A 17,473-nucleotide genomic window follows, 5' to 3' on the forward strand; every position below is an offset into this window, starting at 1 on the left:
AAAAATTGATGAAAAATCAATTTATGCACCCTGCTTTAACATTCTCTCGACGCCTTCCCAAGTGCACATTTCCATTACAATATGTTGTAGCCTTGTCGTAGTAAAGCTCAATCACATTGTTGTTGTACTACTTTGCCCAGTCCAATAGGTGGCACTGTTGGACTATAACGCAGAACTCTCTCTATGGCATTAAAGGCTTGATCATTATTGGGATGCACATAAATACAGACAAGGTAAATATGTTTGATGTGCACAAACAGGGAATGCAAATTATGGATTCAAACTTAATGTGCAAGGACTCCTCAGAATAACAGTGGATATTACTTATGTCTAGAAAGGAAATGTGTTGTTTTCTTTAATCAACCATCAGATCGATACTTGTAGATGCACCATAAATATAAAACAAATTCAATAATAGGCCACATGTTCAGAAACAGCTGGATTGATTTATCACCATCCTGCTTCTTTGAAATGATGGCAAAGATATGAAATGGCGATTTGAGAAACACACCAGTAGTCTCTGTATGGGACTGACAAAATTAATCAGTGACTGCAAATATCAAAAATGTGCTATGTGAGTGCTCTTTACTGAAACCAGAAAAACAATACATTTCTACACTTGCTTGGCAAACTGAACTGATGTTGAATCAGCACTGCAAATATGTGGATGCTGTGACAACCATCAGTGTGCATGCTACTGATGTTTAATCACCGATAGCCTGCAGTGAACAAGAAATAATAAACTAATAGGCCAGCATGGTGACAGTAAGATAAAGTACTGACCAGGTTCTACCAGAGGACTGTAAGTTGATAACTGCATATATGGAAATCAAAAGAAGGTAATCTCATATAAGCAGTCCTACCTCCAACACGGTAGTGTATCTTGAAACAGTGGTATGGCATGCAGGCAATTTAATAGTTATATAATTAGGTTTGCTACTCAGAGACTGTGGGATTGATTCTTGCCTGGGGTGCTGCTGATGTACCTTTGAGTCAGGTATTTAACATGCATTGGTTCAGTTAATCATTTCTACATTGTATTCAGTATGTTTTGGCATGTACTTTAATGTTGCTTATGTATCTGGATTTTGAGAACTGACTGCACACTGTGCATTTGTTGGGAAACAGGGCCCACAACCAGAAGGTTGCAGGTGCAGGTCATTAAACCCTTGAGCAGCAGACAATTTGCTGGTGCCTCAGTCTGAAGTATCATAAAATAAAATCAGGGAGCTCATGGAAAGAGATGAAGTAGTAGATCTGTGATGGTCTATGCTTAAGCGGAAGTGCTTAAGCATATATCCTGCTATTCGCATGGATAACCTGCAAAGTCAAAGGTTTCCTTTTTTAACTTTAAGCAAATATATACTAAAGCATCCAGTTTTTCTCCAAATATGCACAACCCTTATTGCATTGGGCAGAGCTGTGATTTGTTTTGATACTGTATTATATAGTGTCAAGATACCTGCCGCAATTTCCCAGAGTGGTTTCCAGTTACCATATATATTCGTCATGGAAGCTGGCAGAGTGGAATAAGAAAATGTGTGGCCCACCAAATGTCTGTGTGCAGTGAATTGCATCATTAGCTAAGAAATGGAGGTACTGGTATAACAAAGCAGAGAACCAACTGCTCCATCTCATTTTGCAAGGCTCAGGTGGGAGCTTTATTGCTAGATCTGAATATTAGTTATTGTGTACCTTAGAAGCACTGTGTAGCAGCAAGGCTACACAACCGTGTACCTGGAGATCTACCATCCTGTAAGTTTTCACTCCAATCCTAAGAAATCACATCTGATTCAACAGCTAGAGATCTTGTTGAGCTCTTAATTAGTAGAATCAGCTGTACCAAATTAGGGTTGAAATGCAAGCCTACTGGATGATAGATCTACTGGAAAAGGGTTGGGTAGCCCTGGTGTAGCACAATGTTTTGCTTGGACAACATTTAAAAACCTTTATAACAACTCCCACAAGTTTGTCAACTCTGTGGAACTTGCTTGGCCAAATGCCACTTACCAGTGCCACAATGTGGGCACTGTAGGTGGGCATTGTATGCTGAGGCTGGTGGCATATGGTATGCTTTCAACATGTTGCTATCCAGGACAAAAGTAGCCACATTGTTAAAATCCATCAAGTTTAACAAGTAGATCTTGATGACATCAAAGAACAGTAATTTACTGCAGCATGATATACCCTGTCAGCAAAGACCTCTGTCAGGTTTTATGTCATTTATTGTACTTGCATAACAAATGAAATGTGTAAAACAAAATTGTCTGTGCCCTCATGCCATCAGTTGACACAAACAGTTACTTTATATTTTCAAGTGCATCAACAGCTGGCAAAACTGCAGATGACGTCTCTTTGCCACTCAAAGATAAGTGCCCTGCTGACAGATGATTCCCCTTGTTGTTGAGGTACATTTGTGATGTTTATTGCAAATGGAAATCTAATGTTGTTTTGTATGTATATAGAGAGATACAATGCAGTTTATAAAGAATATATTGAATCGATCTGTGTGTCTATAAATACTTTTTTGTTTGACATTCCATTCTTATTTACTTTTCTTCCTCTCTGTTTGTTAGAAAAATTCATTACTTTATTCAGGATCAAAATTAAACCCTAACTGTGGTCATTGTGCTAATCCAGTTCTTATGGGGACTGCTCAAAGATATTGCTTGTAATGCAGGTTTAAATTCCTGTGGGCCGCAATCACATGTTTTAAGAAAAACCTTGTCTTCTTTATTTTTAATTATAATTTGTAGAACTCAGCTTGTTTATAGACTGTACTACTTTTTGAGTTTACCTTGTTATTTAAACAACGCAATACATATTTTGCACTTCAATTGCATTTCATTAATGGATAACATGTCCATCTTAGTCAACCCATATGTAGCATACACAATGATGCAATTGAGTAAAAAGGTGGTCTGGGTGGGTTAAAACCTAATTATTGATCTCTAAATCAGCACAGCACCAAATGTTTTTATTGACACATGTCCTTTTGTGCTGTCCAACCTATGAAAGGAATGAAAATGTCCAAAGCGGGCAGAGGCAAAAAAAAGAAAGAAAAAAAATCATTGACAAAGGGTAAAATGAGCAATTCCACTAGTGACCAGACAGGTTTGAGCTAACGTTGTCACCAAAACATGCCCCCAGACAAGTAAATGTGCAAGCTGGTAACTAGCTTTAACAGAATAAAAAAAAGGTCTGAATGAACAGTGGAATCAGTTGCAAAGAACTATATTTCTTGCCAGCAATTGTCACCATAACAATGGTAGCTAGTGACCTATGACCCTTGACAACATTTCCCCAGAATTTTTTCTATGCCAGGGAATGATTGTCTGCATCTCACCCAGGACTTTCTCTTTAAATCATTCTCACACCTTTAAGAGCATTGTACCTTACTGTGGTTATTAGCTGAATACTGCCATTTGCCAGTATTCATAGAAGTCAGATGGGCAATTACCAGGAGTGCCATAAGGGGAGGGGGCAGGGAGAATTTGGACAATTTCAAGGGCCCTGACTGACAGGGGCCCTCATAAAATAATGGGGTGATGGGGCCCAATGTAAAGTCTTTTAACTGGGCCCAGAAACCCTGGTGGTGCCCCTGGAAAATAAAGGAATCAAAATCTTAGCATTGAGAATGGTGGCCCCAAGATAGGATGTGTTCCTGTGTCATTTCATCAAAATATATACAGAGTCAGGATCCTTTGGTTCTGGATCCTTTAGCATAAAAATAGAAATGACCTTTACTTTGCTATCTACTTTTCTTGAAAATAGAGTTACTATACATAGGGTGGCAGTATATGGAAATATATTCAATATACATAGAATATGTAGAAAAAGATCTGCTCTGGTCTGAATACAAAGCAGGCTAATGCGAAACAAGCTTGGAAAAGTCCACCACTCTGCAGTAAAAATTTATTCTGAGCCTTTCTCAGTTGACAAAGGGTAACACCTAATAACTTCACCTCCTGAAGATAACATGAGGCAGCTGGGACGAGAACTCCCACGATAACCGACTGTCTCGTTTAAGGACAAAAGAAGCCTGATAGATTAATGCAGACATAGGCGAACAGATTTATGTGGACACATTCACTCTATTGTGCATCAGGCAATTACAGAGGATTAGTCAATAACAAAAGGAAGCCACGGTAATATAGTTATGAAATGTTATGAACTGAGAAATGGAATACTACCGAGTTATGTCCAGTACCTCTTTAAGACACAAAGGAGAGAGACACAGGTCATTCATTTGCTACATGGCTCATGTAACAAATGAATGGCCTGTCATTTGCTCCAGCCTTTACTGCATAATCCAACAATACTCCCACTTTTCGCAAAAATATTTCTAATAGGGCCAATTGAAGTACTGACACACTAAAGGTGATAAATGTTCCTTTATCTCCCAAAACAAGAGCTAAGGTGATCAAATCTGTAATGAGGAGGTGAGGTGTGGACCCACGTGCAGAAACTCTTGGTTAAAAAATGAAGCAGTGTTTTAATGAATAAAAATAAGCACGGGACCAAAATGCACATGGGTAAAAAGGATAGCTCAAAGGGTTGTTTGCAGCATGCCTTCAAATTGGACGCCAGCATGACAGGGGTGTCATGCACCCAAAACCTTTGAGGCGGCACAAACTCAAACAAATAAAATATTGGTTTATGTCCAGAATTCAAATATGTTTTTCTTCAACCATTTGTTTCTCCTGTTCTATTCCTAAGAGTGACAATATTACACTTCCAACAGTAACAACACACAGCCGAAAACATACTACAGTAAATATTTCAACAACATATCATGCCAAATTATAGTTCTGTAAGTCTAGCAGAACAACAATTAAAATGTTTAGTTCACATTAATTAGCAAAGCCAGTGGAAAGGTAAGTGGATGTGTACTGTACATAGAATATACAGTGTGTGTGTGTGTGTGTGTGTGTGTGTGTGTGTGTGTGTGAGAGAGAGAGAACCTAAAGTGGTTTAAAGGGAGAGTTTTATGTCTGTCTGCATGGCTCCAAAAGACAGCCCTCATTCTCTCTCAGTTCACTGATTATGTCCTCTCTGCTTCAATTGCAATGGCCATAAGGTTAGAAAAAAACAGAGAAAAAAGATGGAGCCAAGTGCAGCATCAGCATGCAACATCAGCAACTAACTACCTTCCTAAGCTAGCTAATATTAGCTTACTAGAAATAATGCAAAGCTGATAATAATTAGCTAGCAACTGAAGAAAACATTGCATGAAAACATGTTGTCACATGTAATTTCACAACACCGATTTGCAGGGCTTTTACTTTTACCCAAACCCAAACTTCTGTCGTATTGCAGTGAACTTTGCTTCATGTTATCGGCATCATTGATTGTTTTTAATAATGTTCTCATTTTTCATGTGTTCTCCATGACTGAAAAACTAGTTAATTCTAAAATTTTCCTGGTTTTCCAGGATGTATGGTAACCCGAAGTGAACCTTTTGGCTGAATGGACGTTAGAGGCCACCAAAAATTTTACCACCTTTGCAGAGTGACATGTCATACTCATCACTTCATGAACAACTCTGTCCCATTGAGGTGATATCTTATGACTGTTTTATTATCTCTGATGCCTACTGACTTATGGGAGGGACTAGCAACATGGGGGAAAGGGGATTAGGGGTTTACCATAGTATGTTCCATGCCTATTTTGGAGAATACTTTTGACTCAAAAGTCATCATGAATGTTACAAATGAATTTTAAAAAATGAGAGGCCAAAATAAAAAAAATTTGAGGGGGGGCACGTGTTAACAATGGCAACATTATTGAATCCAAAACAGGAAGAGGTTAGTCCTATGCTGCCCTCTGGTGAGGAGCAGGGGTTATGACAAAATCTGCTTCACCAGAACAAAAATTTTTCCCCGTTGCGCATCGATGTGATGAAAAAGCTCAGGCGTAGAGCATGATGGATGTGTGTTTACTCTCTGCGCTGTGAAAAAAAAGAAAAAAAAAAACCTGTTCGATCAAATGATCCATGCCAGATTTGAGAGAGAGGCGTGGCAAGGAGAGTTTCGAGTGGTGGGGGGAGGGTTGTTAGAAGAGCAGTGGTTGATGGGTAGGCGTAGTTCCTGTCTGGGACGCGCAATGTGCGAGTAGAAAGACAGGGGAGGGGTGTAATAGGTCAAGCACCAGCACCTGCTGATAAAGGCACTATAATAAAACAGTGTGCTGACATATATCACATTGACAAAGCAAGAGCTTATCTGGGAACACAGGCCCTTCGAAATATGAGATATGAAAGTGCCAGCTGGGGGCTTACAAGAAGCCCTTTTCTGTTTCTGTGCACCCGGCGAGATGATATGCTTTGTGAGCAAGGTGTCACTTTGCAATAATAAGAAGAAGAGGAAGAAGACTCAGAAAGAAAAAAAAGTCCACTTTATTCAGCGTTAATAAAGTCCCACACCTCTGATTTGACTTTCAGTGCCGTTTCACTTGTCAATAGAACACATTTTTACAATGTGAGCCTGTATTTGGACTGTATGGAAAAACAAGATTGAAGCACTGCAGAGTGGTGTTCTTGGGTACTGAGAAAAAACTGCATTTGTACCAGTTTGCTTAGCATGTGCTGTTGGATGAATGTGCCAGCCATTTTCACTGACACATTATCACCAAAGAACAACATAACTAAATCATTAAGACACTAATATTGAAACGATACTAGTGATTAATCAAACAAATTCGAGAACACACTAAGCCAGGCCCATTGCCAGTTGCATCTAAATGATACATATTACCAATGCTTCAACACTGCCACAATAGCACAAAGTCATTACTTTAATGCAGAAGTCATATTTCAGCAACATGACTCTGGGCAATGATTGATGCGTATACCTTGCTCATGCCTCTTTCAGACATACTCAAAAGTTTGATATCTCAAGATTGTCACACAAAGTGCATCCTGAAGCTCAAAGAATTCCTTAGAAAAGACAAAGACTGGCTAATTCTGTGACTTGCTTGCCATGACAGTTTGATGGACCAGCCAGAAGAAGGGAGACAAGGGACAATAGGTGGAGATGAGGGAGAAAATGTTCACAAAGAAATAGCACCTTACCAGATCCATCCATGTTTTATTGCCCAAAACGAATCCTCTTTCCTCACTGTTGTGTCTTGAAGTGAAGTCCATTAGGGAAAAATGAACACATAAAGCAATGTAGAGATATAATAGAAAATTCATCAGTGGTGTCAGTGTTTCTGCAGAGCTGTGCCACTTTGATGGGTAGCCAGGATATGAGACTAAGCGCTTCCCATTTATTTCACTTGCCTGTGACTGCAGTGAAACATCTCACTGGATATACTGTATGTGTGTGTGTGTGCATGTGCATATATGTGTGGGTGTGTACATGTGTGTGCATGCATGTGTATATATGTGTGGGTGTGTGCATTTGTGAGTGCGTGTGTGTACTGTATCGTTGTGTAAAATAATACATGTTTTTTAATTGTTTCGTTCACTGTTTTTGTTGTTTTGTGGTTCATTGCTGTGTTTGTTTCCGTCTCCCCCTACAGGTGGAGAAGAAGATGTCATTGTCCATTGGAGAAATATCTGGTTGAGAGATGCACTGGAAAGGCGATACATGCCACTGCCTGGCAACCCTCTCCAGGATACACATGGAGCTAAGGACACCAGTGACCATCGCCTGGCAACTGACTGAAGGAGGCCTGTTATTTATTTATTTTTTTTTTTCCCATTTTCTCCCCAATTTAGTCGTTATACCAATGCCCCGTGTGTATCACAGTCCTGGTCGAGGCGCTATCCTCTGTCGGTCTGGGGAGGGTGTAGACTACCACATAGCAGCCTCCGATACATGTGTAGTCACCAGCCGCTTCTTTTCACCTGACAGCGAGGAGTTTCACTGGGAGAGCGTAACACGTGCGGAGGTTCACGCTATCTCCCCCAGATCCCCTCTCTGCTGAACAGGCGCCCCAACCAACCAGTAGGGGTCGCTAATTCAACAATCAGGACTCATACCCATATGTAAGAACGTTGGACCAAGCCGGAAGTATCGCTGCCTGGTCTATGTGGTGGTAGGCGAGTGCTTATACCTCTACGCTACCTAGACGGCCGATGCCTGTTATTGATGAGGCTAAGGGCAGGGCAGCATAATTAAAACAAAGCAGGACTATATCTGCATCTTCTGGGAGTCTGATTAGTCTGCCACTTCTGAAGATTCTGACAACTCTGCGCTTTTCCTACAAGCCTGCTTGATCACTTGCCACTTCTGTTTAGCTATGGAAAATTATTTTGAAGACCGAGTACTGGTTGAAACAAGTTGTCAGAGATATTCATTTTTAAACTTTTGCAAGGGATTGGTGTTTCCGAGCATGTGTGTGTGTGCATGTGTGTGTTCCTGTGTGTGCATATTCCAGCCCCTCATTCGATCAGCGCTGCACTTTTGGCCATTCAGCCGCTGAGCTGTTCTGCATGCCCTCTTTTTTAAAGGAATGGAATCAACCAACTCACAGTTATAACAAAACAGTTGTTACGACAAATCAACTCTCAGTTACAAGGATATTTTAAATACTTTAAATACTTCACAGTGCGGTTCTCTTGAGGCAGCAGGACAGGCCAGACACGGACCAGGAGAGGACAACCTCCTGAATTTGATGTGCAACCTCCAGAATTTAAAATACAAACTCTTGAATTTGTTGCACAACCTCTGGGATTTAATGTGCACCCTCCTGCATATTATGCCTTCGAGCACACCTACCTGAATAATGGAGGGGGCAGGTAGCCCTGACCCAGTGTTCTGTAAGGAAAGTGTAGCTCTTTTGTTTCTTTCTATTTTCCATGCATTGCTTTCAACGTTCTCTTAGAACATATTTATCTTCAGAGAGGGCCACACTGCATAGGGAAATGCAATCCAAGTCCTTGCATATTCATGGCCCCAAATTAAGGACTCAGCAATAACTAAAAAAGGCATCAAGAGCCATGCACAGTTAGATCAATCATTTGACGTGAGCGATCACCCTTCATGAAGCCGCAACAGTGAGTGATGGCGAGTATTCCCAAAATACTGATTATAGGAAACAGCTTGTTTCCTGTTGCCATGGCAACATACCACTGATTGTGTTCCGGCCCAATGACCCATCAGTCTGCGTCCTTCCTGTGCCCAGGTGCAGGTGGTGGACCACAGTGTAGTATAATGCTTAGGGAACTGGGCTCACAACTCCAAGGGTGTAGGCATGATTCCCAGGTGGAGCACCTATACAAGTACCCAACCCAAATTGCTTTGGTGAGTATCCAACTCGATAAATTGTTTGCATGTTAAAAGAATGTAAGCTGTTTAAGTCCACTTTAGATAAGTCTGGTCTGGTTTGTTTATGGGCTTATGTGTATGGGTTTATGTGCAGTCTCCTTGGATTTTTTTATTTTTAGTGTGGACTCTGTTTAGTGCCAGTGCAACAAATAGCCCCCCATGGCAGGGTTTTCTATTATTATTTTAAAGCACAGATAAAAGCTGTGTGGTGTCACTGGAAGCCTGGACTTACCAAGTGGCCCACAGGGCACATGACTGGCATGAAATGCAAATCCAGCCTTCGGACACTGTGCAGAGTGAAAAATATATCTCAAAAAGGGAGTATTGTGATCAGCATTGCTGATACGGTAGGGAGTGCGTGAGCAGTTGCATTAGTGATGATGTAGGGAGTAGGGAGTGAGGGAGCTATTTTGTATAGTGGTGCTGTAGAAAGAAGGGAACAATGGAGCAGTTCCATGTGATCAGGGACCAATCAAATTGCTGACAGATTAGGTAATGCCCCTGATGTTAACGTGGCCTGCACCCGCTCCGCCAAGAGCAAGATTCACAGGCTGCTGTCAGACAATTTGGCAAAGTCAGATGGAGATCATAGTTAATGAATCCAGCATGGGATTTCTGAATGATATGAAGTGGTGGGAAGCTAAACACTTATGTAATTAGCATATAAATGAGACCAGTGTCAAGCCTGTGCAATTACAGAGGAACTGCCCCGAAATATGTGCTCTGCAAATATAGGATCATTTCCCTTCGAGGAGTAAATCTGTGCAAAGAAAATCGAAGTGCTCTAATATATTACATAGACTGTGATATTATTAATTCAAAGAAAATGAATATGTAAAAACTGACTAAAACTAAAAGGAAGACTGGGGTTTTGCTAATGCCAGAATAAACTGCAGCTTTCAGCTTTCAGAGCTTCCTGTAAGATTGCCAGGGTACCTTTATTTTATATGCCACTGTCATTTCCCCATGTATATTGTCTCAAACTGGGTTCAGAGTCTAGTGTCCACCTTTGATGATTTATTGTGACCGAATATGATCACATGATATGTTCATTTCACATAGATTGACCCTGGAAACCGAAGGCATTCTAGTCACAGACCAGTCCCCCATCCTCTAAACAGTTCTATCACTAACTGCTGCCAAATTTTATTCAACAGGTAACAACCTGGCATACCATCAGGCAGTCAGTCATCAAAACATAACCAATTACTGCAACCCAACTTCAATTCCACCATGCAGAACAGGTCCTGGAGGGCTGCATTGTCCACAGTTTTTTATGGCTTGCTTTCAACCTGCAGCCAATTAAAGACTTGAGAACAAGGTTTATGGATTCTGTAACCAATCAACGACTTGAATGAATCACTGGTGCTGCACCATACTGAATATATGCAGACACTATGGCCCTCCTAGCTGGAGTCACAATAGAAATAATGTAATCTAGTTCTGAAATTTTATGCATGTTTACAAGTTGCAAGGCAGAGCGGCATGGTGGTTGAGTGGGTAGCTCTGTAGCACGGTCCTTGGCTAAAATCCTGGCTTTTCTGTGAGGAGTTTGCATGTAATAAGCAGGTATAGATAATGGGTGGATGAAGTTGCCTTGACTAAACTGCTGACCTGCATGATAAATCTTCAATTGTGATAATTTATGTAAGCAGCTCTGTTTCAAATCTCAGGGCTTTGATCCAACTTTATTCATTGTTTAGTTATGAAATTAACAATACATGGGCTGGATGAATACTTTCAATATATACAAAAATGACAATATATGTAACATACATGTAAAATAACAAATGTTTTTGAAAGATATTTTACATATTATATATGATGCCATTTGCAAAATACACACACTGCCTTGGTTGTTTTGGACACTTTCACATGTTATAGCTATAGCTATGGCTTTACTTCATCTCTGAATGGAAATAATACAAAAAATAATAATAATTCAATGACATGACATGAAAAATAAAACAAAATGTTAAATAAGTAGATGCCAATAAAAAGTTAATGTGTGTGGACCTAAATGGCATCAGAATCCAGCCAAAAAAAAAAGTGCTCTGGTCTTTTTATCAGAGAGACTGACTAAAGAACAAACTCTCATAATGAAGTAAAGAAAATATATTTCCATCTGCCCGTGGCGCTGTAGCAGAATGTTTGTCAAATGACCGTTGCCTGTCAGTCTGACACACAGACAAATTACTCGGCACTTGGTATTCTGCTCAGGTGCTGTTTGTGCCACACATGGAAGCCTGATAGGTGCGAGTAACCACAGAAAGCAGAGTCTCCCCGCAGATGATCACACCCTTCTTTCACTGATTAATGAGCTCAGGTGTCATTTGTTATCCTGGCACCTCAGTTAACGAACGGGATGAGACATTAGCATATCAAAGCGGCTCATAATGCACCACATGAGACCCTCAAAACTGAAAGTTTTCAGTGTTTCAAAATGCTGCCCATTTGTGCATTTGGCAGAGGCTGAACCAGCAGAACCAAGTGGCGACTGCACCAAATCAGGAAGCTAGAATTTCCCTTGTTTTCCAAGGTTGGCTCTATTGATCAGTCGTGATGCACTGAAAGACCTCAACTGTTGGCATGGTCTTGGTCAACTGATGCAAGATAATGTAACTCTTATGGATTACTGTTGGACATCAAGTGAAGACAGCAACTTTGGAAACCTTCTGACATCAGAGTCTAGACTGATGGGCAAAGGTGTGTGTGTATGTGTGTGTGTGTACTGTGTAGGTTTCCTTTCAAATTATGTACAGGTTGTAAAATGTTTGTGATTCTCCAAAAAAAATACAAAATAAAATTCAATTAGCAAGTAACTGATTACAATATACATTTTAAGTGCAAGGCTCTGTAGATTACAAATTCTAAGCTCAGGTGACAAGCCTTTTATATTGGCACAGCAACCATAAATAAGATGTAATAATAAGTTTTAATAACTTGTGTACAGTTCAAACAAAATCTTTGTAGTTTTGTGAACCACATTTTATTACTCCATTCAAATAAAAAAAATCTAAATGACCAAATTCATGTAATTGCACTGGGTGTTGGATGGAGAGATTTGTGCCATGTCTTGCTTTTTTTTTTTTTACTCCACTAACAATTTCTTACTTTGGCCCAGTGTAAAATTCTTAGTTTCATGAACATGGGAAGTATGGTGTTGTAGTTGAATTTTTAGTTGGGAGAACCAAAAGTTATTTTACAGTGCATGTGTACAGGTCCCCAGGCCTCATATACACTCATGGGTGCATGTCAGAATTGCTGTCCACTAGCCAAACTCTACAGCTCTCATTTTCATCCCATAACCTGATAGGATTACTTCTGGCACTTCACAGCGTTGGTAGGAAAGCGCACTTTCTTGTCCTGTTAAATAGAGGGATCCCACATGTCATGGAAAACCTGGAAAATATTTTTGGTGCAATTATGGTTACACGGTATACCAGCACAAAAAAAAACTACTGCGGTATGAAAATTAAAAAACGGTACTATACCAGCATTTTGAAAAATTTGATACTTTATGAAAGCACTGGTGTGTGTGTGTGCTTGCACACAGGGTGTGTGTGATGCGTCTGTGCGGTAGTATTGTGGTAGTAATGCTTGTAGTTAGTGCATGTTGCATGCTGTTGCATGCTGCTTCTGCTTGCTACTCTCTGCTTTCAGCTACTGCCGCTGGTTAGCCCTCTGTGCAGAGGGTGAGAAGAGGAGCCGAGTGCGTAAGTCTCCTTCTGCCGGTACATAGCCTCTCCATCGCCAAGACTCCTGCAGTGCCTCCTCGTGGCCACACATGGCAACTGGGTACCTTGCGGCCCCAGGCTAAACTGTAGGGGATCTTGGAGCAGCAGTGGGCCCCAGAGACAAGGCGCGCAGGCCCACCGGTGTGTGGACACGCCCTGGTGCCTCTCAACCACTGTCCCAGCTATGGGCAAATAGCATGGGCAGGTGGGGCTCAGACATGTATGGCAACCCATCTAGGAGAAGGTCACTCCAAACAAAAACCATGGGTGCTGCTCGCACCTGGCTCCGTACCGCATGCCACCTGAAGGTATCGGAGTAAAGGGCGGATAAGAGCTTATGCCTAAAACGGCCAGATCAGGGCTGAGAGGAATTGCGCCCCACAGCCCTTACATAGCATTTAAAGCCTAACAATGGAGAGTCCAGTTATTGAGAATCCTATACTTCCAGTGGCGGGAGTCCACAGGAATCACGCAGCAAATGGTGGTGCTGGTCCTCCCCCCGGTGGACAGCATGACGATGGGACCCCAAAGCCGAAAGGGAGGGTTCACTCTGACTACAGCACACGGTCAAATGCACTCATGTGTTGTCGGAGACCATTTATTATGGGAACCTTTAATGCAAACACAGTGAGGGAAGAAGCGAAGTTGGTGGAGCTTGCACATTGTGCCGAAGAAAGGGGAGTGGAGAACCTGGGAGTCAAGGAGCACAGGAGAGTACATGCTGATGATCCGATCGTGTATCGCACAGTGGAGGGATGCTCACTCATCACCTCATCTGCATGGCGAAACGAGGCCCAGGCTGCTACTGGTGGCGTGGGGCTAATGCTGAGCTCTCGGGCGCGTAAGGCTCTCCGTAGGGTTCACCATCACACCGAGATGATCATTATCGTGGATTTCGATAGCAACCCAGTTACAACCCTCATGGTCATGTACTCACCTACCAACGTAACACCAGTTGAGGAAGTAGAGAAGTTCTATGAGGATCTGTTTAGTGTGTTTAGTGTGTACTTTTAGTACACAATGGACAGTGTGTGCAAACTACTCTCCATACTATTTTCCTAAGGTCCTGTGAAATTATTGTAAGACATCCCCCCTTATAATAAAAAAGCCCTGCTTCTTCCTCTCTGATTTATTGAACCTAGCACCAGGACCTCCTAAGTATTTACTTCATGAACAGTGTGCTCCCGAATACACAAAAAAAAAACAAACAAAAAAAAAAAAAAAACACGGAAATAAGTATGGCATATGGGGATTTTAAGTACACTACATTTAGAGAAAATGCTGCCTACTTATCAACTTTCTCATCCAATGTATTCAACAACTATACCCAATAGTAGGCAAGTGTGCTTGAGGTAGAGATTGTAAAGTAGCCTACTCCACATTTTTTTCTGAGAGAAACATTTTACCATTATAGTATGAACATTTTTACATATGAAAATGGGCAAAAATAAGTATCAGGTTTATCCGAGCACCACATTTTCCCAATGTAAAAAAGAAATATTGTAATTATAAATGTAGATTTCTCTTTCCCAGGTGGTTTCACATAAGACACTTTTTTAATGTAATGAAGTTTCTGGCACAGAGTCGCAGAATGAGCAGTTAATGTTAGCATTTTTAGCAAACCAATTTTTATAAAATAATTTATTTTTCTAATGTTAATCCTTATTATTCCACCTAGGTTCAGAGTTACGTACGCATGCACGCTGACGCTCATGAACAAACGGGAAGCTCATCACGTGAGGTCAAAGGTAAATAGTTGATTAAAAAAAAAAAAAGAAAAAGAACAAAAAAGATGGCGGCCCACACGAAGAAGGCTTTCGAGATATTTGTCTCTAAAATACCATGGACTTTAGCGAGCAGTAAGTTTTTTCCCACATTGTTAAGAGCCCTCTATCAATAATAATGCATTAGTGACATCAGCTTTTTTTGACGGGTTCCTTCTTTTCTTGGTAAAAATGTACAACTGTTAAACGTGTCAGCTTGTTAGCTAGCCAGCCTGCAGGTCAGTTTAATGACATGATGCTCGGGTCTGTGCTGCTAAGTCGTATAATGTCAGTAATATCCAATGTCCAAAGCAAGGCACTTGATTAGCTATGAATGAATGTTTTGTGATTGTCCAGAATGGTTAAAATGTGCACTAGGCTAATAGTTGGCATTGACCATCGCAAGCTACATCGTGTTGCTACTGTAGCTAGCTTCACTTAAGGAGATTGCCATGCCTCCTAATTTGACTTTGCATAGGCTAGGTCAGATAGTAATGTTTACTGTGCGAACTGGACTCTTAATGTGTTCATGGCCATTAATAACTTACAAAATGAGTGTTGTAGCTTATCGGGCTTGTGTTTTGAAGTTCTTCCAATGATCTTCGGTATGCACTTATTGTACGTTGCTTTAGATAAAAGCGTCTGCCAAATAAATGTAATGAGAGCAAGAGGTTAAAGGGCTTTACACCCCGCATTTCAAACTTAACGGTAGTGTAAAACTGTGCACACGGGGGTGGTGACAGGACTTTGAAATAGCAGCTAGTAAACTCCATTTGGCATTTTACCACAGCGCTATGTATTTATGTTGGTAACACTAACTAATTTCAGTAATAGTAAGTTTACTTTTTTCTCCAGAGGAAATGAGGGAGTACTTCGGGCAGTTCGGTCAAGTCAGAAAATGCGTATTCCCATTTGTAAGTACCCGGCTGTTTCAACCGTTCTGCGTTCTAATGATGCAGCGTGTGGTTTGCCTAGCATTCATTGTTGTCCATTACAGGACCGAGAGACTGGTTTCCATCGAGGGTTTTGCCGGATTGTCTACGGAACCGAGGAAGGTCTGCAGAACGCACTCCAGAAAGAGGCGCACATTGTAGAAGGCTCGCGGGTAAGTTAATGTTGGCAGTTGACAAATTCATTTAATCACAGAACAATAAGATATGTAGTATCGAATTTGTTGCTCGTGTCTTTTCAGCTTCACGTACAACTGAACAGAACGGCCCCAAGACGGAGTCGGGAGAGGGATGACAGCTGAACCGCTTTGTTCTAAATATGCTTGTGTTGTAAAACATTAACCTGAAATAAATTGTGCTCTGGAAAATTTCACATTTGTATTGGTGTGTAATAATTAACTTTCCTTCATTTCATTGTGATTGCAACTATTCCCAGTATAACAAATAATAAAAAAAAAAATAATAAAGCCTATTTTAATGCATTCTGATACCTATTCTCAGTCGTTATCATGCAGGATTATAACTGGTCCATTTCGTATGGCTATACAGCTGTCCATAAAAACCATATGACTCCCCACATTTACAATATTTTTGTAAATATTGCACCACATTTTAGTTCCTTATTCTAATGTTTTGGAGTCAGTGACTGGAGTGCAGTGATTTTGTTTTAAGGTATGTATTACGTTTGATTTTATGGAATGTTTAGTATGTATGTGTTATGTTTGATTTTATGGGATGTTTAGCAGGTGCAGTAGCTTAAGTCTACAGAACTTGCTGATGTTTCATGGACAGAACAGCAGGTAAGGTAATGTTGGCAGTGTGGCATTGAAGTCTGAGGGAAAGAAGTTGTCTGCTTGTCGGGCAGTTGTGGCCAAAAGTGCGAAATCCTCTCGTGATGCCCATGTATTGGTTTGAAATGTTAGACAAAAGAGACAAACTCCAAATCAGCTGTCTGTAGATATAAATCTAGTACCTGAGCAGGCAGTTTTGTCGGGAGCAGTCTGGCTAAAACTTTATAGAGAAATGATATGGTTGGTATTGCCTTTATTTTGGCAGTTACCTTTAGCTTAAAAAAGAACAAATTAATGGTGCCTCCTGTCTCATGGTCCATTAACCTGGGGTAGAATCCTCAGCTGTTGTTCTGCATGAGGGTTTCCTTTTCTGAATAAAGTGCAAGTTTTATTTCTTTTGCACATGACTTACCTTCCTTCTGTCTCTAGAAATTACAGTTGCATTCTATATGCAGATGATTTTCTGATATTTCCAACCGTAAATTCCCTTCACAAATGGCTTTATTTAAACCACTTATCTTTACATGCAAAAAAGATGTTTCCATCTTGATTATATAAAAAAAAAAAGATTTGAACATAACTGAAATACAAGTATTTAGGTATAGTATTGATTCACACTTCACATATAAATGACACATTAACAAACTTAAACAAACACCAGAAGTAATTTGTTTTTACAAAAATCTGCCCGTACCTTATTATCTGCCTCTACTACTTTTCTTCATACCATTGTTCTATTTTCAATATCCTACTGTGTCCTACGTTGGACTCCCACTACCAAAGATGCTGTGAAACCCAGAATTAAACCATATAATAGAGCATTTAAAGCACTCAAAGCTCCCCTTGCACACTCTTCACAAAACTGCTCTCCAAATTGAGAATGATTTCACATTTGATAACTTGTACATTTATGGCCCTAAAACTCTTACTATTATCTACTCCAAAACAATAAACTCC

At 40.5% G+C, this 17,473-nt stretch overlaps 2 protein-coding genes across 2 annotated transcripts; both read left to right on the plus strand.

Moving 5' to 3' along the window:
• The first annotated feature begins 12,906 nt into the window (after positions 1 to 12,906).
• Positions 12,907 to 14,200, plus strand: LOC118230765. Its single transcript, XM_035424070.1, has one exon. The coding sequence runs from the start codon at positions 13,424 to 13,426 to the stop codon at positions 14,024 to 14,026; it is 603 nt and encodes a 200-aa protein (XP_035279961.1). The 5' UTR covers positions 12,907 to 13,423; the 3' UTR covers positions 14,027 to 14,200.
• Positions 14,201 to 14,735: 535 nt separating this feature from the next.
• On the plus strand, positions 14,736 to 16,098 carry slirp (SRA stem-loop interacting RNA binding protein). Its single transcript, XM_035423354.1, has 4 exons — positions 14,736 to 14,871; positions 15,631 to 15,689; positions 15,773 to 15,880; positions 15,968 to 16,098. The coding sequence occupies exons 1-4, from the start codon at positions 14,805 to 14,807 to the stop codon at positions 16,025 to 16,027; spliced, it is 294 nt and encodes a 97-aa protein (XP_035279245.1). The 5' UTR covers positions 14,736 to 14,804; the 3' UTR covers positions 16,028 to 16,098.
• The last annotated feature ends 1,375 nt before the right edge of the window (positions 16,099 to 17,473 follow it).

The sequence above is a fragment of the Anguilla anguilla genome, chromosome 6 (genome assembly GCF_013347855.1).
Source record: "Anguilla anguilla isolate fAngAng1 chromosome 6, fAngAng1.pri, whole genome shotgun sequence".
Classification (NCBI taxonomy): domain Eukaryota; kingdom Metazoa; phylum Chordata; class Actinopteri; order Anguilliformes; family Anguillidae; genus Anguilla; species Anguilla anguilla.